This window comes from Marmota marmota, unplaced genomic scaffold (genome assembly GCF_001458135.2).
Source record: "Marmota marmota marmota unplaced genomic scaffold, marMar, whole genome shotgun sequence".
Taxonomy (NCBI): Eukaryota; Metazoa; Chordata; class Mammalia; order Rodentia; family Sciuridae; genus Marmota; species Marmota marmota.
Window position 1 is genome coordinate 21,411,828 of NW_026000221.1, and position 24,605 is coordinate 21,436,432.

General features: G+C 55.2%; 1 protein-coding gene, 1 long non-coding RNA gene and 1 pseudogene across 13 annotated transcripts in view; 1 reads left to right on the forward strand and 2 right to left on the reverse strand.

Annotated features, from left to right (window-relative positions):
- Positions 1–271: 271 nt before the first annotated feature.
- LOC107144671 lies at positions 272–1,601 on the forward strand (annotated as a pseudogene).
- Positions 1,602–4,156: 2,555 nt separating this feature from the next.
- Slc12a3 (solute carrier family 12 member 3) overlaps positions 4,157–24,605 on the reverse strand; it is a 31,527-nt gene continuing 11,078 nt past the window's right edge. For 4 of the 12 annotated variants that reach the window (XM_048792149.1, XM_048792152.1, XM_048792151.1 and 1 more), the window contains 14 exons: positions 23,116–23,217; positions 22,228–22,413; positions 21,611–21,710; positions 21,155–21,266; positions 20,712–20,852; positions 19,371–19,477; positions 18,116–18,198; positions 17,182–17,259; positions 16,416–16,517; positions 15,020–15,131; positions 12,001–12,087; positions 11,215–11,350; positions 9,808–9,875; positions 4,157–4,593 (listed from right to left, as the gene is read on the reverse strand). In XM_048792149.1, coding sequence (XP_048648106.1) covers positions 4,452–4,593; positions 9,808–9,875; positions 11,215–11,350; positions 12,001–12,087; positions 15,020–15,131; positions 16,416–16,517; positions 17,182–17,259; positions 18,116–18,198; positions 19,371–19,477; positions 20,712–20,852; positions 21,155–21,266; positions 21,611–21,710; positions 22,228–22,413; positions 23,116–23,217 — 1,556 coding nt within the window. In that variant the 3' untranslated portion in view covers positions 4,157–4,451. Of the gene's footprint in view, positions 4,594–8,977; positions 9,077–9,807; positions 9,876–11,214; positions 11,351–12,000; positions 12,088–15,019; positions 15,132–15,152; positions 15,994–16,415; positions 16,518–17,181; positions 17,260–18,115; positions 18,199–19,370; positions 19,478–20,711; positions 20,853–21,154; positions 21,267–21,610; positions 21,711–22,227; positions 22,414–23,115; positions 23,218–24,605 lie in introns of those variants that run through there. The other 8 variants (XM_015488701.2, XM_015488700.2, XM_015488704.2 and 5 more) reach the window with 6 other exon arrangements.
- Positions 6,683–8,805, reverse strand: LOC125612963. The gene is made up of 2 exons (XR_007343457.1): positions 8,229–8,805; positions 6,683–7,278 (listed from the first exon to the last, which is right to left on the reverse strand). It is a non-coding gene; the product is annotated as an uncharacterized LOC125612963 (long non-coding RNA).

A 24,605-nucleotide genomic window follows, 5' to 3' on the forward strand; every position in this document is an offset into this window, starting at 1 on the left:
CACTGTTGCCCCATTGGCCAAACAGTTGTAGGGACAGAGGAGGCAAGGCACCGAAGACAGCAGGAAACACTTTTATTTGGCTGCAGCCAGGTTCAGAGGGCACAGCTTTTGCTGTAATCAATTAATCCCCTGAACCCCCGAGTTCAAGGAGTTTCAGAGTTTTATACCCAGCGTGTAAAGGGAGGGGCTCAGAAGTTAACAGTCTGCAGAAGTTCACATAAAAGCAGCTTTTTCTTTCACTGTTCTGGGCAAGTTAACCCTTCAAGGACAACAACTGAGAAGGGGAGAGCTTCTTCTCCCCTTTCTATTCTCCCCCTTCCAGCTGTTACCATGGAGCCCAGTTGGTAATATCTTAAAAATGTAGACATGGAGCCTGCGGTCTGTGTCTATGGTCCCTCCCGTAATATCCAGCTGCCCCGGACGGAGCTCGAGTGTATGGCGCCAAAGGAACTGGCTCCGGGGTCCCTATAACAGGCCTGCCCTCATAGCTCTTGGCCTGCAGTGAGGGTCTCCCCTTATCTGAGAATGGTATGAGCCAGTGGCTGAAATTGGTGTCTGTGCCTATGGGACCGTGTACAAAGCCCGTGATCCCCACAGTGGCCACTTTGTGGCCCTCAAGAGTATGAGAGTCCTCAATGGAGGAGGAGCTGGAGGGGGCCTTCCCATCAGCACAGTTCGTGAGGTGGCCTTATTGAGGCGCCTGGAGGCTTTTGAACATCCCAATGTTGTCCGGCTGATGGAAGTCTGTGCTACTTCCCGGACCGACCGGGAAATCAAGGTGACCCTAGCATTTGAGCATGTTGACCAAGACTTAAGAACCTATTTAGACAAGGCACCACCCCCAGTCTTGCCAGCCGAGACCATCAAGGATCTGATGCACCAGTTTCTAACAGCCTAGATTTTCTTCATGCCAATTGCATCGTTCATCAGGACCTGAAGCTAGAAAATATTCTGGTGACAAGTGGTGGGACAGTCAAGCTGGCTGACTTTGGCCTGGCCAGAACATACAGCTACCAGATGGCCCTTACACCTGTGGTTGTTACACTCTGGTATGGGGCTCCCGAAGTCCTTCTGCAGTCTACGTATGCAACCCCTGTGGACATGTGGAGCGTTGGCTGTATCTTTGCAGAGATGTTTCGTTGGAAGCCTCTCTTCTGTGGAAACTCTGAAGCTGACCAGTTGGGCAAAATCTTTGACCTGATTGGGCTGCCTCCAGAGGATGACTGGCCCCGAGATGTATCTCTACCCCGAGGAGCCTTTCCTCCAAGAGAACCTCGCCCCGTGCAGTCAGTGGTGCCTGAGATGGAGGAGTCTGGAGCTCGGTTGCTGCTGGAAATGCTGATTTTAACCCACACAAGCGAATCTCTGCCCTCCGAGCCCTGCAGCACTCTTATCTACATAAGGAAGATGATCCAGAATGAGCATTGGGGTGGCTGCCACAGAAGGAAGAGATGCTGCCATTTTCCCTCTTCTGGACACTTGAGTGGAGAAAACCTCATTGAGAAGGTGACCTCTGCTTTTCTCTCTGAGGCTGTGAAGACTCCCCCAACTTTTTACAGAGAATATTTTGCTGCCTTAATGACATTTTATATCCACCCTTCCTTTTGAGGCTTATCCTTCTCCTGCCCCCCCATTTCTATACACTAAGGGGTCTATCTCTCCTCCCCTTCCCTACCTTGATATTGGGGTCCTTTTTTTATATAGGAAAACAAAACAAGACAAAGAAAAAAAATGTAGACATCTCTGTGAAGCCCAGCTCAAGGCCAGAGGCCTTGTTTGCACATTTCTACAAAGTACTATACTGGATATGTTTGTGAAAAACTAGTAAGGGGTGTCCAGCACCTGGAGTGCTGGTATCTTCTCGGCCAGTGGCCAAGTAAACAGGGTGACATGAAAATAGGAAGTTTATCTACATTGGACTCTTTTTCAGAGACTCTTTTGCTGACAATCCTAAAACTAGTCTGGGTGAAGATTTCTGGAGAAGCCCAGTTAAGTCTTTTCTGTGGAGAAAGGGGGTGCCACTTCAAAACCACGCCTTGGAGCATCTTGGAGATCCCCTAAGCCAAAGGCCCCTGCAGCAAAGTAGCAGAAAGAGGGGTACTGGGGAGGGACTGAAGAATGTGTACCCCTTTCCCCACCCCATGCCAGTCCCCTGCTACAATCCACGATTGTGGTCAACCCTGCCGGGGCCAAACCACTATCAGACAGGCCAACCGGTTGGTGACACCTGTTCCTGTCCAATTCTCTCATTCCATAGACTGAGGCCCAGAGAGGTCAAGGGATGTATTTGAGGTACACAGCCAATTTTGGAGAGAGGCTGAAACTCAAATCCAGTTCTCCTGATGGCTATACCTGGGCCTTTCCACCCAACCTCTCCACTTTTCTTTTTGAGGTAAGATCCAAAATGCCTGGAGACTTCCACAAAGGCTGAGGAAAACAGGCTCCCACGAGTCTGCAAATGCATGTAAGAGAAGCAAAGAGAAGATCAATGGCCACTGTGAATGTTCGTGTGGAAATCCGGCAGTGTGACCTGTAGAGCCAGGAGAGAAGTCCAACTCAGTGTTGAGGAAACAAGAGTTAATTTTTTCACAATACTCAGCAGAGTTGAAAAACAGTGTGTTCCAAAACAAGTAAGTTCTGTTGACTGAGCAAACATATTTTTATTCCTTTCATTGTTCTGGACCTCACTGTTAAAGACTTTAAAAAATTAAAAAAAAAAAGTTACTCACATTGCTAAAAATCTATAGGTTCCAACATAATGAAAGAGAGTTTTGTTTTTTTTTTAATGCTCAAAGCCAAAAGTTTCTCTGCCATGGATGGGGGACTCCCTGAGGTCTGAAGACAGGGCCCCATTTGCCAAGGAACCCTTTTCCATGAGGCTCCAGAAAGCAGGCTTCCCTGACAGCTTGGCCTTTCCCAGAGCTGGGGCGGGGCCAGGGGCCCACTGCAAGCTCAAAGGCAGGCCGGTCTCCAGGTCCCCAGGGACGAGGTCAGTACTCTGTCTAACTTGGCAAAGCGGTGGCAGTTCAAGGACAGCGGGGGCTCCGTAAATTCCAGGGCTCCTGAGCCTTGAGGCTTTGCAGTGGGGGGAGGGGGGTCTGAGAAGTGCTTGAAGGGCTTTGGGTTCCAACCCCAAGAAGGAGACAGGCTCCAGGACTAAGTAACCTTGGAGTGACCTTGAAGGAGGTAGACTACACTTGAAGACCTCCATCCCTTCGGCCGCCCTGGTGGCACTGGGAGAAGGCACAGCTGTCACACACCGAGCAGATACGTCCAGAGCGGCGATGCCCTTCCATTTTTGCCCCGCTCCTTCTAGCATTGTGGGTGCCAGCATTCCAGGGGTTCAGTCTGTGCCAACTGGAGTGCCCCTCCCTGAGCCAGGTGTAAGTCCCACCTCCATCCTCCTCCTCTCTCCCATCTCTGCTCACAGCTCAGCCCATCTGCTCTCCATCCTTCCCTGGTGGGTCCTCTCACCCACCAGGGACTTGATCTGCCCCTTCCTTTCGGATCCTTTGCCTCTTGGCACTGCCCCCCCCAGGTGTCCCCGCCTCTACTCTCCCTCCTTCCCCACACCTGCAGCCAGCACCTCTCAGACTCCTCTGCTCTCCCTGCCTGGAGGCTCATCTTCCACTCCCGTCCCCCCCCACCCCCCCAGGCTGTCAGACCCCACTCCTCCCCTGCAGGCCCAGCCGGGCAGGTGGCAGCGATGACCTTTCCCCAGCCAGCCAGCCTCCCTGGGCGGGAACAAGCCCAGGGCCCAGAGGAAAGTCCAGCCTGTTTTTCAAATCGCGGGTCAGTACCCATGAGGGGGTCTGAAAATCATGTTAGTGGATCTCAACCAGCATCAAAAAGAGAAGAACAGAACAGAAAAGAATGGAGGCCATCAGCCCTCGCAAGAAGTGTTGTTTTTCCAATCCTTCTGCTTGGGTGGGTTCTGTGTGTGGGTTCTAGTCTAGGGAGGTGGCTGAGGAAATTTGCATGTTGTGTAGGCTCAGAGGGCCCCCCTTTCTCAGAGCTCCCAGGGCCCCTACAGTGGACTCCAGGCTGTCCTGGTGGTCGGAGGCCGGGGGTTACCAAGGAAGGTGAGTGGAGAGGCCAAGAAGCACACCCAGCTCGCTGACTCAATTTGCATACAAATGAAAGACTGAAATCTTAATTAAGGATCATAAAGATCAAAAGACAATTTTTAGAGAGATAGGATCTTCCAAGGAATTTTCCATACAACTCCAGCTGCTGCTTCTCCAGTCTATGAAAACGAGGCTCCGAGGACATGCCCAGGGGAAGTGGAGTCCAGCCTCAGTGTGCAAATCTTCCATCCTTCTGCAGTCAGATCATCAGATGCTAGGACTTAACACTCGACAGAACACGAGGCTCGTCCCTGGAATGCAGCTGGTCGAGTTCCAACCTGTCCCCCACACCTGCGGCTCGGGCTTGGATGGCCAAGCGTGGAGTTACTGGCAGTAGAAGGTGAGCACGTTTTCCTGGTTTCCCCGGATCAGGACGACGGGAGGCCTGAGATCCTGGGACAGGGTCTCCAGCCAGGCCATGTACAGCGAGCTGGGGCACTTCCCCTTCCTTCCTATGGGCAAGGTGCTGCAAGGCAGGAAGAGGGCAGGAGAGGAATCACCCAGGGTTTACCCACCCTGAGAAAGACCTTCCTGCCACCCTTCAGGGCATTACTCAAAATATATCTTCAGCCATGAGGCATTTCTAAACAAAACCATGGCCTGCATGTCCCCTGCGGGGAATGCTCCATAGTCCCCACCAAGCTTCACAATCTCACTTTCTCCCTTCCTCAGCCTCACACATACCTCTTTAGCCACAGAGGCTTTCTTTCCTTCCTAAAATTAACCAAGTGTGCTCCTGCTTCAGGGCCTTTGCACATGATCCACCTAGAAGGCAGAGCCCCAGCTGTTCACCAGGCTGGCTCCTTGAACCACTCAGCTCTCTGCTTACATGCATCTCCTCTGGTCATCCTCCCCAAAGGAGGCCACCCATCCTCTTCATCCTCTCACCCTACTTTATTGTCTTCGTAGACTTTTGCAATCTCAAAAGCATCTGTGGATGTATTGATTTGTTGTCTGCCTTCCCCACTGGACTGTGTGTTGGTCTGCAAGCAGGCTGGGTCTGTCCTGTTCTCTGCCCTTTCCCCTGTTCTAGAACACGGTCTGATACAATTAGGCCAGTGTGTGTTTGTTAAGTGAGAGGTCCCAACCCATCTGCCACTCACATCAGGCCAGGCTTGCTTTCAGCCACATGCCTGCCAGTGGCCACCCAGTGTGTCGTGTTTGTGGGCTGCAGCAGAGTGTCCTTGCCCTGCCCCCACCCTGCTAAGTCCTGGGAGCGGATCCCACCGCTGCCTCTGGAGGCCCTTATCTGTGTTGTGCTGAGCAGATACCCAGATGTCCCCTGGAATGCTGTTCAGTCATGTTTTTGTGGCTATTTCAGGAAGTGACTTTTCTTTCATCTTGAGAATTCCAAAAATGCTTTGGGATGGCCACCACAGCTGGGTGCGTGGCTCTGGCAGAGACCCAGCTGGCCACCACATGCGGCTGGCCACCCATCCTTACCCGGGACTGCCCTTGGCAGGTGTCTGTTCTCCCTAAAGTCTATTCACTGGTTGATCATTTCATCAACCTGGACACAGCCCCGAGCACGGGCCTGGCCTGCAGCACTGACCCCCTGGCTGGGGCAGCAGCAGGCAGGCAGCGCGGAGCAGTGTGGGGACCAGAGCTCAGGCTCTGGGCTCAGAGAAACTGCCAGTCACAGCTTTGGCAAAGTGCTTGACATCCTTGGGGACACAGGTTGGGCCCTCCAGGAGAAGCTCACAGGCTGGGGAGCCGCACCTGGCGCAGTGGAAGCAATCCGCACATCAGCAGCTGCTGTCCCCACTTACGATTGACCTGGCAGAGCAGGGCCTCAGCCAGGGCCTTGGGATCATCCCAGCCGCTGACTCTGATCACCGCAACCCCCACACCCCCCTGAGCAGGCTGAGGGGGCAGCTAGAAATCCAGAGAGCTGCTGCCTCATACTTAGAGCCTCATCAAAGCCTCGCTAAGGACAAGGCCACCCTCCTTTAAAAAGCAAGGCCCCAAGGACTGCAGTAGTGGTGGGAGCAAGGGCACCTCACTAAGCCACTGCCATCCTCCTTTGACTTTCCAGGAAAAAGACCCAGGAGAATGTAAAACCAGGCTCTCCAGATCGAACGGATGTGCCCGAAACCACAAAGGGGCTGTCCAGAAACGTCACATTGTTTTCAGGGAACAAACTCACAAACTTCAATGCCCATGAGGGAACTGGTCCCTGCAAGGTGAGGGGCAGCGGACACCCATGACTCCCGCGGTTCCTTTCAAGCTTCAGAACAAGGTTCCTTCCCGTAGGGGACTGTCCAAGGGACAGATGCCTTTACCACTCCCAGCACCAATCAATGACACCCTTTATCCCTCTGCACAGGATGCACCATCTTAGGCTACTAATCTTCAGACACAAAGCCGCTCCAAAACAAAGGGGCTTTGTGTTCCTGATCACATCTCTTGGAGCTAACTAGATGCCGAAGGCTTGCCCTGCAACAGGACCTAGGGACACGAACCCGGATCCTATCTGCACTCCCCACCCATGAGGCCCCTGGCAAGTTGCCTAATTCCCGAGGCGGCTCTTCCTCTCTGAAATGAGACTGCAGAGGTTGATTCAAACACAGTTTTGAAAATTAGTAAGGCCCGGTGCCTTGAGTACCACAGAGGTCCGATTCATAAAGTGCAATGTCCATGAGCTCTGTCTCACTTTGAGGAGAAGGCCATTACAGAAGAAAGAGGTGTCTGACCCCAACAAGAACAGGTTGTTGGGACAGTAAAAGGCTGTTGGGCGGTTGACCAGGCTGCTTTGGCAGCTGTGCAAGTATGGCCGAGCTCAAGGTTCAATGCCCAGTTTAAAAAAAAAAAAATCCAACAACAACAGAATTTCTGGGGAATGCAGGATCCTGGGCTCCTACAGTTGTCCAGCAGCTCAGAACCCCCGGGCCTGCCTCCAGCTTGGAGATCACTAGCACAGATGCAGCTGTCTGTCCTCCCCATGGAGGTGACCCAAGAACCCAGGGCCCCTGTGGGCAACAACTGCGGCTGTGACGTGGGCGGGTGGGTGCAGCTCGCTTCTCCAAGGCGCCAGGACACTTCGCCATTTGTATCAGCTAATCCCATAAGGATGCCGGGCCGAGGATGGGCTTTCCCTATGCAGCCTTGGGGTGAAGGGGGAGAGGAGAGGAGAGACACCAGCCCAGGTCGCCTGTCATGATGAAATTCCTCATCTTACAACCCGAGAGATGGACTCATTCCAATAAACTTGGAATCATGGCATGTTAGCAATAAAGAGCATCTTGGAAATACCAGCCCCTAAGTCTTCTTTTGATCATTAGGGAAACAGGGCCAGAGAGAAATGGGGTCATTTTATCCACAGTCACACAGTGAGCTAGTGTGCAAACCTGCTCCTCTGAACAAAGGCGGCACCACAAAGCTGTGATTTGCACACCTGTGCACAAGCGGGGGCACACCCACCCGGCTCCCCACCCAAGGAAACGTCTGGAAGCCATGAGACAGGATGAAGCTGCTGTCTTGCCTTCTGATCCCGTCCACACCCTGGGTCATCTGTGCCCTAGAATATTCTCTGCTAGGCTGAAGGCTTGAGATAAACTGGGTCCCTTTCTTTATCACTGTTTCCAGAGGAAGGAAACGCGAGCACTTTCTTTGCAGAATAATATCTCCCTAAACGCCGCAGGATCTATTGTTTGGGGCAGAATCGGTTTCTTGGGCATGCAACCTGGGTGGTCACTCGGGGGCCCAAGCTCAGAAGGGTTTCCACTTGATTTAAGTCTCTGCTTTCATCATTTTGACATGCCTGAATGGCACAGGAAAGTGCTGCGAGGGGGAGTTCCTCTCACACGGTTGTGCTGCAAAAGATAACCGCCCTCCAGAAGTGAGCGCAGGGAGCTCACTCCAGGCAAAGCACAGGCCGTCCTGAGAGCACCTGCAGGAGAGGATGCTGGGGCCCAGGGAAGGACTCCTGTGCTCTTATGCTAATCTGCCCCAAACAGCGACTTCCACACGGCATAGGGTGCTAGAATCATTAAAAATTCTCTAGGTCCCACTATACAGGTGCATATGAAGAGACTGGAGGGACCAAAGTTAGCAAGTCCTAACAAAGGGCTATGGCCTGAATATGGGTGCCCCCCAACTCACCTGTTGAAATCTTTACTCCCAGGGCTCTGGCATTAGACATTAGGTTTTAGGAGGCAGGACTTTTAGGTGAATAGGTCCTGAGAGCGGAGGCCTCATGAGGGGAATCTGTGCTCTGGGAGGCACTGTGAGGCTCCCTGGATCCTCCCACCATCCTGCCTCAGCCTCTGAGTAGCAGGACTGCAGGTGCGCACCACTGCAGCTGGCATATCACAGGTAGGCGGGGCCGTCGCCCAGAGTCTTGGACCCCCTCTACATGAGCACACACTCCAAGCACAGTGTGTGGTGGCCTTCTCTCCAGAGAAAAGCAATCTTCATGGACATTTACTACTCACGATATCGTGGCTGCTCTCCAAGGCAGCCCTTACTTTGCAGATTTATGGGAATGTTCAAACACGTGAGTGTTGAAATACCTGCTGTGCATTTGTATGCCCACACCCTCCATCTACAACGACATTCCTCCTATGATCACTTATGTTCCACCTCTGTCCCTTCCTTCCCAGCACCATGAGACTTTTTTAGGGGGAAAAAAAAAGCATATTAGCCAGGTGCACACCTATAATCCCAGCAACTCAGGAGGCTGAGGCAGGAGGATTGCAAGTTTAAGGCTAGCCTGGGCCACTTAGTGAGACCCTGTCTCAAAATAAAAAAGGGCTGGGGTTGTAGCTCGGTGGTAGAGCACTTGTCTAGCATGTGTGAGGCACTGGGTTTGAACCTCAGCAACCACATAAAAATAAATAAACAAGTAAGTATACTGTGTCAAAATATTTAGCTTTAAATATATATGTATAAATAAAAAACAAAAAGAATGTATCTCAGTGAGAGAATGTTCCAGGGTTCAATTTCCAATACTAGAGGGGGAAAAAAAAAAGAAAGAAAGTCCAAGTATCCTGTGTGGGAATGTAAGAGTTTTCTTTGGAAAGGAGGCCCGCAGCCCAGCACGCCGACCAGGGGCCATACATTTTCATTTTATCAGAAGGCCTGCAAATTATGCGGTTGAGCCCAGCTCCCAGGTGTGAACAAACAGGTTCTGCAGGCTTCCTGTCCATCCTGCAGAATTCCCAGGTGGTTGTCCAGCTGCCGCCCCCCCCACTCCCCGCCCCTGCTCTGGGCTGCAGGCTCCCCCCCCCCACCCCCCAGCTTGGTGGACTGCGTTTTCCCTACTAGTCTCAGATCAGGTAGAGCCACACTGAGCCTTTGTCACCTTCCACTTGCTTAGCCCGGGCTGACACCCAGCAGGGACAGCTTGGAACTGGATGTAGGTCCAATAGGGACAGTGGGGGTTGGGGCAGGCTCTGTTTCTGCTGCCCAGACTGGGCACCAACACCAGGAGGGATTGACCGATGGCCAAAGAGGACTAGCTGGGCCCCTCGGGGGCAAGCCGGGCTTGGCAGGAAAAGGCAACAGGGAGAGCGGTCAGCAGGGCCTGGGACCCGGGAGCGCCTAGACCTCGGCCAGTTGGCACTCAGGTGAGGCCGGGCCGCGTTCACAGGAGTTGGGGCCCCGCCACCCTGTGGCACCCGCCTCCTGAGCCTCTCTCCCGCCACGCCTCCCGCTCCTCCCGCCAGTGGGCTGCACTTACATGACCACCAGGGCCGCCTCCCGGGAGTAGTCCAGCAGGATCTCATTCAGTCTCACCTGCCGAAGGGACTGGGGCAAGGGGAAGCCGGGCGATCACCTCCCACGTCCTTGGGAGCAGCCGCACCCCTGCCAAGGCCACCGGACCGTGACTGACTCTCCTAAATGACTAGACTATCTGCCCCAGGAAGGAAGGGGACCCTCGTCACAATCAAGCACCAAGTTCGCCTGCTCCCAGAAGCCACCGGGGCTTTTCCTTGCCTGACTTTCTGGCCATGTCCAGCAGGAGAGTGGGAAGAGGGAACTTGACTGGGTACAAAACTCAGCCCTGGCACTTCACAGCAGACAGCACCGTGGGCTTCCTGAGCCTCACGAGGTATGAAATGTCCTGGGGGTGGGGGACGCAGGGAGGGTCCTGTGAGATAACTGTGCAGAGCACCAGGCAGAGGGTCTGGTCACAAAGAGACCCTGAATGAAAGACTAGGAAACGCAGAGCAGGGAGGGTCCACTGCCTGCCACAGACCATGGGGGGACTTCCTGTGCACTTTATCCAGAATTTTCCAAAGCGTCAGCTGGCTGTATAAGTTCTGGGCTCAGGGGCTTCTCCAGAGTGTGTGTGTGGGGGGCTGTCTTTATATTGTTCAGAAGTGATTGACGCTCAAGATCTGAGAGCAGGTGGACACCCCATTTTAGAGAATGGAAAACTGAGGGGCGGTGACTTAGCCCACATCAGGGATTCTCAACCTCTCGCTATGCGCATTTCCGGTGACATTTTTTGTTGTTGTTATGGGACCCGGACTGTGCATTGTAGGATGTTGAGAGCAACCCTCATTCCCCAGGTGTGACATCCAAGAATGTTTCAAAATGTCCCAAGGGGACAACATCACCCCCAGTGGAGAGCAGTAGAGCTCAAGGATTGACGAGCCTGGGCCACTGCAGTCTGTCCCCAGAGCCCTGGGCCTCCAGTGGCTCATCCCACCTTGAAGAAGAGCCCCCACCGTGCACACGCCCTCTCTCAGCCCTACCAGAGTCCTGACTGTCCTGTCTGGGAAGAGGTGGCTGCGGCATTGCCTGCATCTAGGCCGCGGGCACAGGCTGAGGGAGATGGGGCACTTCTGTCCATCACGGGACAAGTGATACTTCAGCCCCCAAACCTGAGTCACGAATCCTTCCACCAGGTGTGGAGAAATGGGGGAGGAGAGGGAGGACTCCCGCCAGTTCCTGCCCACTGCCGGGGACATTAATGGGCAGAAGGATCAGGCTCTCGTGCCAAGGACAGCACTGGGTTCACAGCCGGTCACCTGTCAGCCCAAGCATTTGTGGCCTGAGGATACCGCAGAGGCTGGGAGTCAAGGGCAGCTGGGCTCAGGAAGCTCGTCCCCACCCAGCAAGGCCCTGCCCTCTCTGGCACCTTGACCCTGTTCTTGTTGACCTCCTCATCTGAGATCTTCCACGGGCAGTCCCGCCTCATCTCGGCCACAGTGGCCTCGTCCTTGAAGCCGTCGTTCAGGCGGAAGGGCGCGATCATGTCCTCAAAGCGCTTGGTGCTGGAGAGAGAACACAGGAGAGGCCGTGAGATGGCCCATCTCCAGAGAAGCCAGGACCCTGGAGGGAGCTAGAGGGGAGGCCACGGGGACACAGAGCGGGGCCCAACAATGCTGCCATCTACGTGGGAATGGCCCCAGTGTGATTTAGGCTTGGCCACTTAGACCTGGAGTTCCACCAGACTTCTCCAAGCCATCCTCAGTGGTGGGCCTGGACTCTACCCGCCCCTAACTCAGCAGGCGGTCACTGGCCAGGTCTGTGTCAGGTTCTGAGCCACACAACAGACTCCAGGTCAGACTGGGCACCCTCCTGGATCCCGTGCTCTGATGCAGTAAGTAAAGAGGCAAATAAATACAAAGTGGGGGATTTATAAATGTATAAACCGAATCCTGGTATAGAGAAAATCAGGGTCAGGAGAGGCCTTGCGAGGGCTGAGGAGTCTGTCCTGAAGCCAGCTATGCACAGGTGGAGGTGGGGGGTAGTGGCTAGAGCAAACCGAACTGAATGTGCAAAGGCCCTGAGGTGTGGTAGGCGGCCTGCATGAAGTGCAGCCAAAGAGCCCAAGGGGCAGGAACAAGGTCCCAGCCAGCAGCAGGTCTGCAGGGCACACCGCTGGCCTTTCTGCTTAGATCCCCTGACACAGAGAACTCACTGCTCCGCCCGCGGCTTCTGATTGATGTCAGGAAGGACATGAACTTCATGAAATCCCAGTCGGAACTTGCTCAACAGAGAAATGATCCTGGAGGGCAGAGGGAGACTTTTTAAGTGTATTCATTCATTCGATGACATTTTATTAAGTTTCTGCTGTTGACAGCAGTGAGCCAAACAGACCCCATCCTGCCCCTTGGCACTGCCATTCTAACAGAGGAGGAGGGACAGACAATCAGGGTCACCAATGAAGCAGGTCAGCTCATGACAAGTGACGCAGAAAAGCATGACCAGGATTTCCCAAGCGTCTGGTGGCCACCTCTGTCTTAGTGCCTGGCAATCATTAACGCCCGTGTCCACACCTCTGCCGAGACTTTGTGACAATGTCCATTCTGATTCACTGGTCTGGCTGGGGCCGGGGATTCTGCATCTCTAACCAACTCCCAGGGGATCCAACGCTGCCAGGCCCCGGGGACAGGACAGTTGGAAAAGAGGAAATTAAAATTCCTGAGGGAACCAAAGAAATGTGAGAACCAGGCAGAGAAGCAGGAGGGCAGCTTCGGGCACCACTTTGGATTTAACAGGAGAGGAGAAGCCACTGTGGTGGGAGTGGTCAGGAGGATGACACAGAGCGGGTAGCGATCTGGCTGGACGGTGCGTGGTGGAGATCGTTGAAGGCCAAAGGGGTTCAGGCAGGGGGATGTCCATATTGACATTTTTTTTTTCAGTCCTGGGAATTGAACCCAGAGCCTTGCATTTACTGGACGAGAGCTCTACCACCGAGACGCATCCCCAGGCCAGAGTCCACACTGGAACCTGCCACGGGGTCTTCAGAACAGTGCGCTGCCTGGTGCTAGCACCTGCTGAGTCACACTCCCCGGGCAGGGCAGGTCTTGGTAAAGTCACACATGGTCCCAGTGTGCCCCCTTGGTTAGGGCCCGCTGGACTCACTGGTGGAGAGGAATGGACAGGACAGCGATGGCAAAGAGCCAGCTGGGATAGCTTGGAGCCTCTGGAAGACCAGCCTGAATGACCAGCTGGGCCCAGCAGTCAAGCAATGGCTGGTTCTTGAACTTGGGGGAGCAGGATTTGGAAAGCAGAGCTATGGGCAGATCCATCTTGGTGTGCGGCAGTGGCTGGGGCCAGCAGGCCTGGGCAGCACCTGGGCAGGTGGCAGCGTAGGCCTGCCCTGGGGTCACTGAGAGAGCAGGTCACATGGCCCAAGAAGGTCACGGTTGGGTGGCAGAGCAGTGAGTGTTCACAACCTCTGTGTGAAGGGCGTGCAGTGCCAGGCCTTGGGCTCAGCCAGCTGTACTGACCACCCCCTGCCCAGGCCTGGACCGGAAGCCGAGGCCCTGACGGCGTAGGTGCTTTTCAGACACCCCAGGGGCCAGGAGCTACTGTTCCCAAGCAGCGCCTCCCCGGCCTTGCACAGAAGGGACCTTTGAGTGGCAAAGTCCTCAGTGGGATGACAACAAAGAAATGGGGCTTCTGGGGTGAGCAGAGGGGGAGCTCATGGGCATGGCCCAGGCATGGAGAAGGGCAGCGGCCAGGACTCCCCTCTTGTCCTGACCACCGTGTCACAGCCAGGGCTGCTGCAGAGGGCACTGGAGACCCTAGTGCAAGGGTTCTTCCCTCTGCCTATTAAACCGCAGACCCTCACCCCACGACCTCTGACCTCCCGTGACCTTGCTGTGAAGCAGCAGTTGCCCAACTCTACCTGCCTGACTCCTGCCAAGTCCACACCTCCGGCCACCTGCCTCACTGTCCTCCTCCTCGTCTGTTTACAAACCCACACGTGTTCCAAATGAGGGCTGTGATTTGAATCTGGTTTGTCCCCTGAACTCACGGTGAAGTCCAATCCCCAGCGAAAGGAGGGTGGAAACCTAATCTGACTGTGGCGTTTGCAGGGAGGAGGTGAACTCTGGGAAGTGATTAGGGCTGGATAAGGTACCCCAAGATTGAATCCTGGTGGCTTTATGTGAAGAGGGAGAGAGACCAGATACACACAGCCACTTTTGCCTTCCCTCCCTGTCTCTTGCCATGTGAAACCCTGAGCCACTTGGGGACTCTGCCAGCAAGAAGACTATCACCAGATAGAACCCCTAGACCTTGCGTCTCCAGAAGCATGAGCCAAAACAAACCTCTTTTTTCTATAAAGTAGACTTCCTCAGGTATGTCAACATAGTAATGAAAACCAACTAATACACTTAGATACATTTCAAAAGGAATTTTTATATTACGATTTGAAACAGAAAATAAACATGTCTTGGCAGAAAGAAGTGATACTTAAAATCCAAGTAAATAAACCAGTGTCACTAAATTCTGGCCAAGCCTGTGAGCCCAGACCTGCTCCTCTTGCTTAGATAGGGAGCTCAGCATGGCTACTGAGGGGAAGGACAAACCAACACTAAACCAAGATCTTCTCCCACCAAATCAGCCACAGAGTTGAAGGGGGATTAAAAAATCACTTCTCGGGCTGGGGTTGCGGCTCAGCAGTAGAGCGCTTGCCTAGCACGTGCAAGGCCCTGGGTTCCATCCTCAGCACCACATAAAAATAAGTAAAATAAAGGTATTGTGTCCAACTACAATTGAAAAATAAATATTTTTTTAAAAAATCACTTCTCACGTAAAGAATCAGTGGTATGGTGTGGCCTCATCTCCTGGCCACTCAAGTCATCTCTCACCTCCCGTGTTCCACACTTTGGGGACATTATCCTCAAAGATTCTATCTCCTGTCTCCTTTCTCAGGAGGAAGGGGCCCTCCCTCCTTCGTTTCACAAGGGTTTCTCCTTGAGGAGTTTGGGATTTTGAATCTTATCACCCCTCCCTGTCAGAGCAAAGCCCAGGGTGTGGGTATCTGATTAAAGGGGGTCAAGAAGTCACTTCTGAACTTCGCTCCTGGCCAGAACCCCCCTTGCCATCACTGTGGCTGGAGACAGCCTGCCCAAGCTCTGGGCAATTCCAAGGCCCACCTGAGGGTGGCGGTGGAGGGCAGGGGACGGGGAGGGGCCCCCACTTACGCCTTCCTCTCCTGGTCCATCCTGCTGACCTGGCCCCCAACGAACACCCGGATCTTGCATTTGCTCCACCTCTTCTTGCGTCGAAGGAGATAGGGGACGAGGAGGGTGAGGCCTGGCAAGGAGGGTCCCCAGAAACCAAGGGGAAAAGTCTCAGGGGACAGCCCCTGGTGGGTTCCTGTCCCTTACTGCCACCATAGGCAGACCCCTTCCCCTCTCTGGACCCTGGTTTACCTGCCTGCATCAGAACTCACCTGGCTAAACCCCGGGGGCCGTGGTGCCTGGTGTCTAGGGTCTATTTAGCAGTGGTGTTTTTAAATATTTTTAATATTCACCACAAGCTGGTAGTGAACGGGGGGGGGGGGAATTGCACATGGACATCTAGAGAGAGGGCCTTTCTGGAAAATTGAACATTTGGCCAATGGGTGGGAGCCTGCATCCCTCTCTGTCATGCCATGTGAGACCAAGGACCAGCCACTGTGTTCAAGGCCTAGTCCTGTGTGTCCCGGTCTCTTTATTTGTAAAAGAGATGACGTTAGATTAGAGCACTGGCCCGAGGTAGGTAGTCAGCGCTCAGCCTGAGTTATCTGTCATTGATAGAGTATACAGTCCTCCTCTGTGTCCGCAGGGGATTGCACCCAGGGCCCCCTTTGTGCTGAATCCACCTGTGCCCAAGTCCTCTGTATAAAAGGACATAGAATTTGCATGTCACCTACCCACATCCTCCTGTGTACTTTACACCATCTCCTAGAATGCCAGCTACAATGTGAATCTGTGCAAATAGTTGTTGTACTTTATTGTTGGGAAATAATGACAAGGACAAAGTCTGTACAGGGTCCATACAGACACAATGTTTTTCCTGAACATTTTCGACCTGTGCTTGGTCAGAAGTGTGGAGGTAGCACCTGGGGACCCGGAGGCTTGGTTGTCCTCTTTTGAAGCAGGGGTATTTTCTATGACTCTGTCAAAGGTGGGAACTATAAAGACAAGAGTCGTGTTTTAGGGAAAAACAGGGCAGGTGTGTCTCTGTGGAGAGTACTCCAATAGCTGTCCTGTGCACTGGCCCCTGTCCCCAACTCTGCCGGTGGCTGGGACCCCCAGGACTATCCAGTGAGGACGTTCTTCTGAGGTTGGCCTCAGCCCTGCCCCCATCTCTCTCCACTTCACGGCTGAAAAAGTTAGAGGCCAGGGACAGGGGCCCCGCCGGACGCCCTGGCCAAGCCCATCCAATTACTCAACCCAGTTATCCAGGGGTCTGGGGCCCTGCCCACTTTGCTGGACTCTAGGTCCAAGCAGAGGCCTTGACAAGAGCCAGCCAGGAAGGACAGGGCAAGAGATGCAGGGACGGGCAGGGAAGACGTCCCAGGGCATGAGGGAGCCACATCTGAGGAGTCCTGACCTCCATCATCAAAGAGCCAGTAGATGTCCACAGTCTTCTTGCCCTGCTCGGCCTGGAAGAGGGTGCTGGCCTGCTCCTCCCGCACCAGGGCCTCAGGGTCCACTGCAGGAGGGGAGGGGGTCAGAGCAGCCAGCCTCCTGGAAACGGCTCGCCACCCTGAGAGGTGGGCTTGCCGTTCAGGCCCAGACTGTGCCCGCAGCAGCAGACGCAGCTGAGCAGGCCTGGCCGGGGCCGTGCACTTCCCTCCTGGCGCCAGGACTCGGATTCTCAGGCAGGTGGACCAGGAGCGGGGACCCTGGGATCACAGGCTGCCGCATGCCCCCCCTGCTTCTCAGCTTCTCCCTCCCCAGGCTCCAGCCAGGGGGACCCCATGCCCTCTGGGGCGGCCCTCCGGGAGGAAGCATGCTCTTCCAACCCTTGCACACTCTCCTGGGCCCCTCAGGAACGCCACAGGAGTCCCCTGTGCCTGTGGCAGCTTCCCCTGCCTCCCAGGGCATCAGCGGAAGACTGCCACTCTACCCCTCCCCGAGCCTACATCAGACAGGTCCCGCAGGGGCCTTGCAGGGACTTGGGTCCTGGAGGCCCAGCGTCTCCACCAGGACCTGTGCTCTTGAACAGGGGCCACGCCCATCGGGTTACTCAGCCCAGTTAGTCAGCCGCTGCTATCACTAGGAACAACCATCGCCTTTGACCGAGTCCCTAGGTGGCCACCACTAGCCCCTGCTGGGCCAGAACACCCTGAGCCTCCGTGTGGGTGGGGACTGACGTGTGCCCGACACAGATGGCCTGGCCCCGCGGGTGCTGGTGCCCTTGCTGTCCTCCGCCGGGTCAAACACAGGATTAACTGTAAAAGAGGGGCATCTGGGGTTGCAGGGTGCCCTCACCTGGGGCCCCCTGGGTTCTTCATCTAGCAGGGCTCCCTGAACACTGGGAGGAGAGTTCCACGGTCCCACCACACCCAGACCCGCCTCCCTCTGCCCTGGCCCTGCCCTGGCCCCTCTTGCTCCTCCAACAGGCTAAGCTCATGCCCACCTGGTGGTGAGGATGCCCCTGAGCTGGGGGCAGCTTTCCCCAGCCCTGCCCCTCGCAGCCAAAGGCCTCCCCTGGACACCTGTGCTGTCTGCCAGACACTAGATGACCGAGTGTCCGCTTGTACAGATCTGCTTTGCCCCGGGGACAGGGGCTTTGTTTGGCCCTTGTTGTACCCACTGTGCCTAGAGCAGCACAGGAGCATGGCTACCGACTTGGTCACTGTTGGTTGCATAAGTATTTACTGACCAGCTCCCTGGGCCAGGTACACCCTCAGCCCTCAGTGACAGGCAGAGTCCCACCCACCAGGCTCCCGGCTCTGCCCTCCATCTGGCTCCAAGAATTTTATGTCTTTTACATTTCTAAAGACTAGTAATTCAGAGTCTGCAGAGTTGGACTTTTAAATGGAAAACACAGCAGCTCCACGCTGCCCAGCTAGAAGCATCCTCTTGGACTGTCACGTCCCCTTCTGGGCCTTAGTTTTCCCACCTGGAAACCTGATGGTCTCTAAGTGACCATCCAGGGCCGACGTTCTATGAGCCTGTGACCTTTAGTTCCTTATGAATTTTCCCTCTCTTCCTTGCACTGCTTAAAGAACTTGGGTTCCAGAAGTTTCTGGGGTCCCCTTCTGGTCTGGGACAGCGTGCTGAGCTGGTGCTGCGGGTGCTCACCGTGAGCCTGCAGGGTCTCGGAGATGTTCAGCCCCTCGCGCATCCTCAAGACACACACGCCGTAGTTGAAATCAAAGGCATCACTGGAAAGAGGAGCAGGGGGTCAGGCTCGGCTCAGCCCCAGCTCCCACCCAGGAGGTGACCTGGCTCCCGGGAGACCAGGTGTCCAAGATGGCCCTGCTTCCCACCGTTCTCCTTCTCCTCCCTGGGCCTCAGTTTCCCTGTCTGTAAAGTATGCAGATAGAACCGGAGAGTCGCCCGGGACCCCTCGAGGGACACTCAGTCAGGCCTGGCTTCCCCCTGGAGAGCTGGGTGAACCCTCACAGCTCTGCCACAGGGTGGGATGGTCGATATCGTCTCCACCTTACAGGTACACACATGGAACGGTTGGTCCACAAGCACACAACCAAGGAAGGGACCAGCTGGTCACTGTGAACTGAAGGGCAGGCGTGACCCCAGGACAGGCCTCACTCAAGCCGTGGGCTGTTATAACGAGTGTCTAGAAGACTCCTGCGCATGCCCGATTGATTGATTGCTCTATTGACACAGTGTGCAAAAGCCACCACTTCAGTGTGAGGCAGTGGGCCGAGCACTGCTTCCTTGGCTGTCTCACTCACACGCTCGGGATTGTCTTAGGACACTGGAGCCGGGGGAGCCTAGACACAGTTTCTCCACCACCTTCTCTTGCAATTTCATTAGAGGCAGTGGGAGGGTCCCCTGAGCTGTGCAGCCAGTCAACAGTTGACCGGGAAGCAGGGAGTGGGTCCCAGGGCGTCAGCTCTCAGCCTTGGCTCTTGAAGGAACGCAAGGCCTCAGGCCTCTGTGCAGCAAAGACCTCAGGCTGCAGGAATCAAGGGGCGGAGTCCACTCAGGGAGTTCAGTCCTGGTCTGGTTTCCCTTCCCTTCTCAGCGACACCATCTCTTTAACAGACCTCTGGGCCTTCTGAAGCCCACACGGAGGCTGTCGAGCTCAGACCTACACTTCCAGCTACTCTGAAATATTAAAGATCTGGCAACGGTGTAGCCCACGTTTCTGTGTGGGTACAATCGGCTAGAGCAGCTCACCACAGTCCCCACTGCTCCCTATTGTCCTACACCTGCCTGGTCCCTGCCAAACTTCACCTTCCCTAAGCCTTGATCACAGTGGATTCAACTTCTTAAGTCCCCACTGGTTCCAGTCCACTCCCCAGGTCCAGGAACCCCCAGTGGCACAAATCAGCAGACCCCAGGCCCCACTGCCCGTGCCCTGGCTCACTGTAGGATGTCAATGTAGTCTTCCACTGTGGCTGGGTGAGCAGACTGCCAGTTCTTCTTGTATCCGACCACCAGGATGTTGGGCTTCATTCTCCCCAGACCTGCGGCCTGTGTGAGGGAGTGTTGGTCAAATGGGCAGGGCTAGAAGGCAGGCCTCCCAGCTAGTGGGGCTCTGTCCTGCGACTAGGGTAGGCTTTCTCAGTCCAGCTGCCCTCTGTCCATGCTGTGGGGGCTTAGGAAAGGAATCCCCCCTGTCAGGGGCCTGTCCACCTGGACTCAGCCCCAGAAGGTGGAGCTACAGCCAGGGCGGCCCCAGGGCCTTCTCGGAGCCAAGCCGGCTGCACTGTCCCAAGCCCTGGGAATGTGCCGGGTCCTGCTTTTCTAGAAGATTATTTCTCTTAGTGCAGGACTTGAGTTTGCCTGTCAAGTTTGAGTATTCCTGGGTCATCTCATCCACACATCTTTTATACTTCTCTCCTTTTTTAAAAAATATTTTAAAATTTAGAAAATCTTGAGGTTAAATTCACATAATAAAAGCATTTTTAAGCGTACAATTCAAAAACATAAATTTTGAAGAATTTAAAAAACTCCAAAACAAAATACAAAAGGTACAGTTTAGTGGATCTAGCACATTCACCATGTTTAGTAAATTCATAAAACCATCACCTCTACTTCCAGAATATTTTCATAACCCCACAAAAAGACCCAGGCATTTTATTTTTTTTGTTGTTGTTGTTTTGAAAATAGTTATAACTATTGAGAAGGATGCTCATATGTTGATCTAGAATTAGCAACTGTTATAATTTAATCCTTGTGTCTCATATTACATAAGATAACTGAGCAGTAAATGAATGGCCAAGTGGAATGTTCTTGATTTTTTTTTTTTCTGTACGGGGGATTGAACCCGGGGCCTCCCTCGTGCATATGCAGGGCAAGTGCTCTGCCGAGGAGCTGCACCCTGAGCAAAGGCATTCTAGATCTCTAGATCTCGAGCTGAATGACAGCCAGGTGCACCAGGTGGTGCCTGGACCCACGGACACTATTGGTCTCTCACTGAACTGTTTTTCGCTTTACTTTATGTAAATTATACCTGAGAAAAAAAAGTAAAAAACAAAAACAGCAACTGGCCAAGGTCACAGAACCCCTACAGGCTTCCATATCAGTTGCCCAAGTCCCGAGGCTCAGAAGGTGCCCGCCCGCACGAGTAGATCTGGAGGTACAAGAAGGTGGGGGGGCTTCTTGTTGCAGCAAACAGGTCTTAAACTAGATCCCCAGGGTTCTCTGCCTTTCGGGGTGCACCTGAAGTAATAAGCCCTGCAGGGAGGCTCCCGACCCGCCACACCTGCATAAGAATCTGGACACCGCTGCGGAGGTCCTCGGCGATGACGTCAGAGTAGAAGGCCTTGATCTTCCTCTTGTTCAGCCACTTGGTGTGCCCGTGGGCAATGAGCCGCAGCTCGGGCATCCTCTGCTTTCGGGGTCCCTGTGGGCGGGTGCGGCAGGTGATGTCAGGGGCTGCCTTCCCCCTCTGGCCTGGGATCCGGTCCCCCACCTGGCCCACAGTCCCCCTCTGGCCCACAGCCTCAGGAGCATCTGGGGAGGCCCATTCTCCTTTACAGAGTTGGGGGGAGGAACCAGGCAGGGAGAGGGAGAAGGAGAGGAGAGGCGGGCCGCCCAGCCAGGCTCTGCTTGCCCCTCGTCCCTCTGCCCCTGCCCCCTGCATGGACACCCCAGCCAGGCGGCTCCCCCAGCAGCGCAAGGGCACTCACGACAGGGGACACTCACGATGAGCACGTGGCCACAGATCATTAGGCTCAGGTTCTGGGTAAAGGTGCCCACAAAGTCCACCAGGGCCGGGCGGAAGTTGGGGGGACCGGTGAGCACCAAGCACTGGGGGCTGAGAAGGAGCAGGAAGGGCAGGAGCTCAGGAGGGCGCGCACAGGGACGCTGGTGGCAGGTGCCCCAGGAGCTCTGCCACCTCCTAGGTCACCCTGAACCCCAGTGTGGCCTCAGGCAAGACCCTTCACACTTCCCAACTCTTCTTCTTGACTCTGGGTCAAGGTCGCGTCCAGATTTTTTGAAGGCCATCGGACTACATCTACGTTGTCATTATTGCTCAGGTCACCAAACACCCCACCCAGTGCTCTTCCTTTGCCCTGCCCAGACCAGCTGCCCTTGGAGGTGGACAGAACAAAGCGACCCTGGCTCCAGCTCCCCGTGGGTCCCAGAACCTCTGCTCACCGGTAGTTCTTGATGTGGTCTTCCACCTCGTTGAGGCCCACGGAGTAGCTGAGGGCCAGGTTGTAGGAGCCCGCCTGCACCGAGGAGCCCCAGTTGACCTCTGAGGGAGGGAGTGTGGGGTGACAACGAGATTAGAAAATCCCTGGGGAAACCAATTTGTGGCAGGAGGGCAGGTCAGCGGGGCTGCTAGGTGCCTAATGAGTGCAGGGCTGGCGGCCCACCATGCATCAAGGTATGGAGACGGACTCCTGCCCTGAGCGACCTCATGACTTTGAAAGCCCAGGAGCAAGCGCAGACTTCTCTCTTGGAGCTGTATTTCCTGGATCCCTGTCACCCCAGATCGCTGCTTGCATGTGGACACACCTGCCAAGTCCAGGCTTGGTCCACCTGTCCTTCCAACAGTCACCCCTTGGCCACCCCTCAGGCCTAGGTGGGAGGCCCTACAAGTCCACTCAGGGCCCTTTGTGCTAGAGATCCCTGGTCCTGGGTCTCTAATGTAGAGATCTGGGCTCCTGGAGGGCAGAGGGCACCTGGCCCCGCGGGGAAGGCTGAGGGCTGGGGACCTGGAAGCCCCAGCCCTGGGCAGGGTTGAGCGCAGATGGCCTGTGCCCACACACCTGGCTTTTTGTAGATGACGTAGAGCAGGAGGAAGAGGACCACGCCGATGGCGATGAGGGCTGCCCACCAGGTGAGCAGGAACATGATGACCACGGAGACCACTGCCCCGAACAGCGCCGTCCACTTGCTGTAGTATTGGAACGAGGGTCTCCACCCTGGGCGGGGGCTGGGGTCAGCAGCCTGCCCTGCACTAAGGAGCCTCCTCCAAGGCAGCACTGGGCAGCAGTCGTCCGGGTGCCCAAGGCCTGGGTCCCAGACTGTGCCTGCTAGCCAGGGACTCAACGGGCCCCACCGGCCTTTCTTCCTGGCTGGGCCTGGAGGCTCTGGGGAGAACCGCACGCCTGCCCACCGGGGAGGAGGCATCCTACTCTGACCAACTCCGGCCACAGGACATCGACATCAGCAATGGTGCCAGCTCCCCAGGCTCCCGAGGCCAGAGGGAGGGGGAGGCATGGTTCTGCCTGACACCCCCTCCCCCCAGGCCAGAGCCATTGCTAGTGAGTGCTGCCCCAGGGCACCATGCACTTGTGGGTGATGTAAAAGGTGGCAATTTGGGGCTAAGTGGGCTTCCTCGAGTCTTTTTACTGCCATCTGCCAGCAGTTTTTCATCAAAAACAAATAAATCCATGACATCTCATGGCCAGGATATGAGCGGTGTAACCAGAGCTATGCAGTGCGCAACCTACAGCACTGTATGTGACAACCTTGTCTGACTTCGGGAAGTTCTCCCTTCCCTCTCTGGGGATGAGGTTCCTTGCTGGTGCTGGTAGAGGAAGCTCTCTCTCTACCATTCCACCTGAAGAGGGTCCTGGGGCTGCCCGCCTGCCAGCCCACCTCCACCCCCAGCCCTCGGGCGCCTCTGGGTGCAGGACGCAGGGTTTGCTCACCCGGTGAGTTGGTGATGGAGGCGTGGAAGCAGCTGAAGTTGATGAGGGCGTAAGAGCACAGGAAGAAGTTGGAAATGATGGGCGCAATGGTGTTGAGCTCGGCTTCAGGGACCGGGGAGAAAGGAAGATCTGTCAGGCAACCCACCTGCCACCGCACCCTCCCTCAGAAATGGGACCCCAGGCAGGCCGCTAGCCTCAGTCAGTCTCAACCTTCTCAGCTGTGAAATGGGTCCTTCCTCTTGTGAAGCTCCAAGGGATGGAGTCTTCTAAGCTGAAAGCTGTCAACTTTTAAGCAGACAAGGGCAGCGTGGGAATGCACCTGTCAGGCTACGAGATGACCAGGGGCAGTGGCTGGGACATTTTTGACCACAAATTACAGTAAGGAATACACCCAGGACCCCTGAGAACTGTCACCCCTTCCCTGTCACTGGCCCCCACTGTCCCCAGATAAACCTGTGCACATGAAGCTTTATCTCAGGGCCTCTCTGGGGATCCCCCAAACAAGGCAAGCACCTCTTATGTGTTGGTCCTTCTGCCCAAGATCCCATCTAATCCCTCCCTGCGAGACCCCGGCCCCAGAGCACCTGAGATCACGGTCCACAGTTTAGCCAAGCCAGGACCCCCAGAGCAGAGGCATGGCTCCGAGCCAGGGGCGGGGGTGAGCAGGCAGCAGGGGTGGGTTCGTGCCTTGGCAGCCCTGTCTAGCCTCCTCCACCCCCTGGGTGCGACCTGCCACCAGGATCCAGGGGTGAGCATCTGGAAAGCTTCCCTTTGGTAGCAGTGACCAGACTGTCAGGGCAGGTCTCCGGTTGGTAATGGGTGAGGCCAGGCTGGGAGGCAGGGGTCTGGCTGTGGCAGGAAGGTGCCCACAGCTGCAACATAGGGAGCAATGGACATCCCTGCATGGCCACTGTCCATGCTGGGTGTGGCCACTTCTCTCCTGGTGCTTCCTTAGCTGAGTTATCAGGAAGTACTGGGTGTGTGCACGTGTGTGTGTGTGAGTGTGTGAATGTGCATATGAGTGTGTGTGTGTGTGTGCTGTGCATACTCGAGGTCTCTTCCTGCCCACCTGTGGCACACCTGTTACACAATCTTGCTCCCAATCTGCAGATGAGGAAATCAAGGCCCAGAGAAGTGAAGTCATGTGTCCAAGGTCCCACAGCCGCCACATTTGGCAAAGCCAGGGCAGAAAGTGGATCTACCTGACATGTACCAGGGTGTTTCCCACCGTGAAACCCAAAGGTCAAGAAAGTGGCTTTGCTAGCTCGTAACCCACAAAGACAACTACCAGGCCATTTGTATCAGCTCCAGTCAGGGACCCGTCAGAGTGGCCTGGCTCCAAAGGCAGCCTGGGGGTTCATTTAAGCCTGGGAATTCAGGGGAAGGGGATCCCAGCTGCCAGGACACAGGAGTGAGGGCCATCTCGCTGTCTGGAGGAGGGGGGCTCCTTCCAGGAAGGGCTAGCCCACTCGGGGGCCATTCTCCAGGTG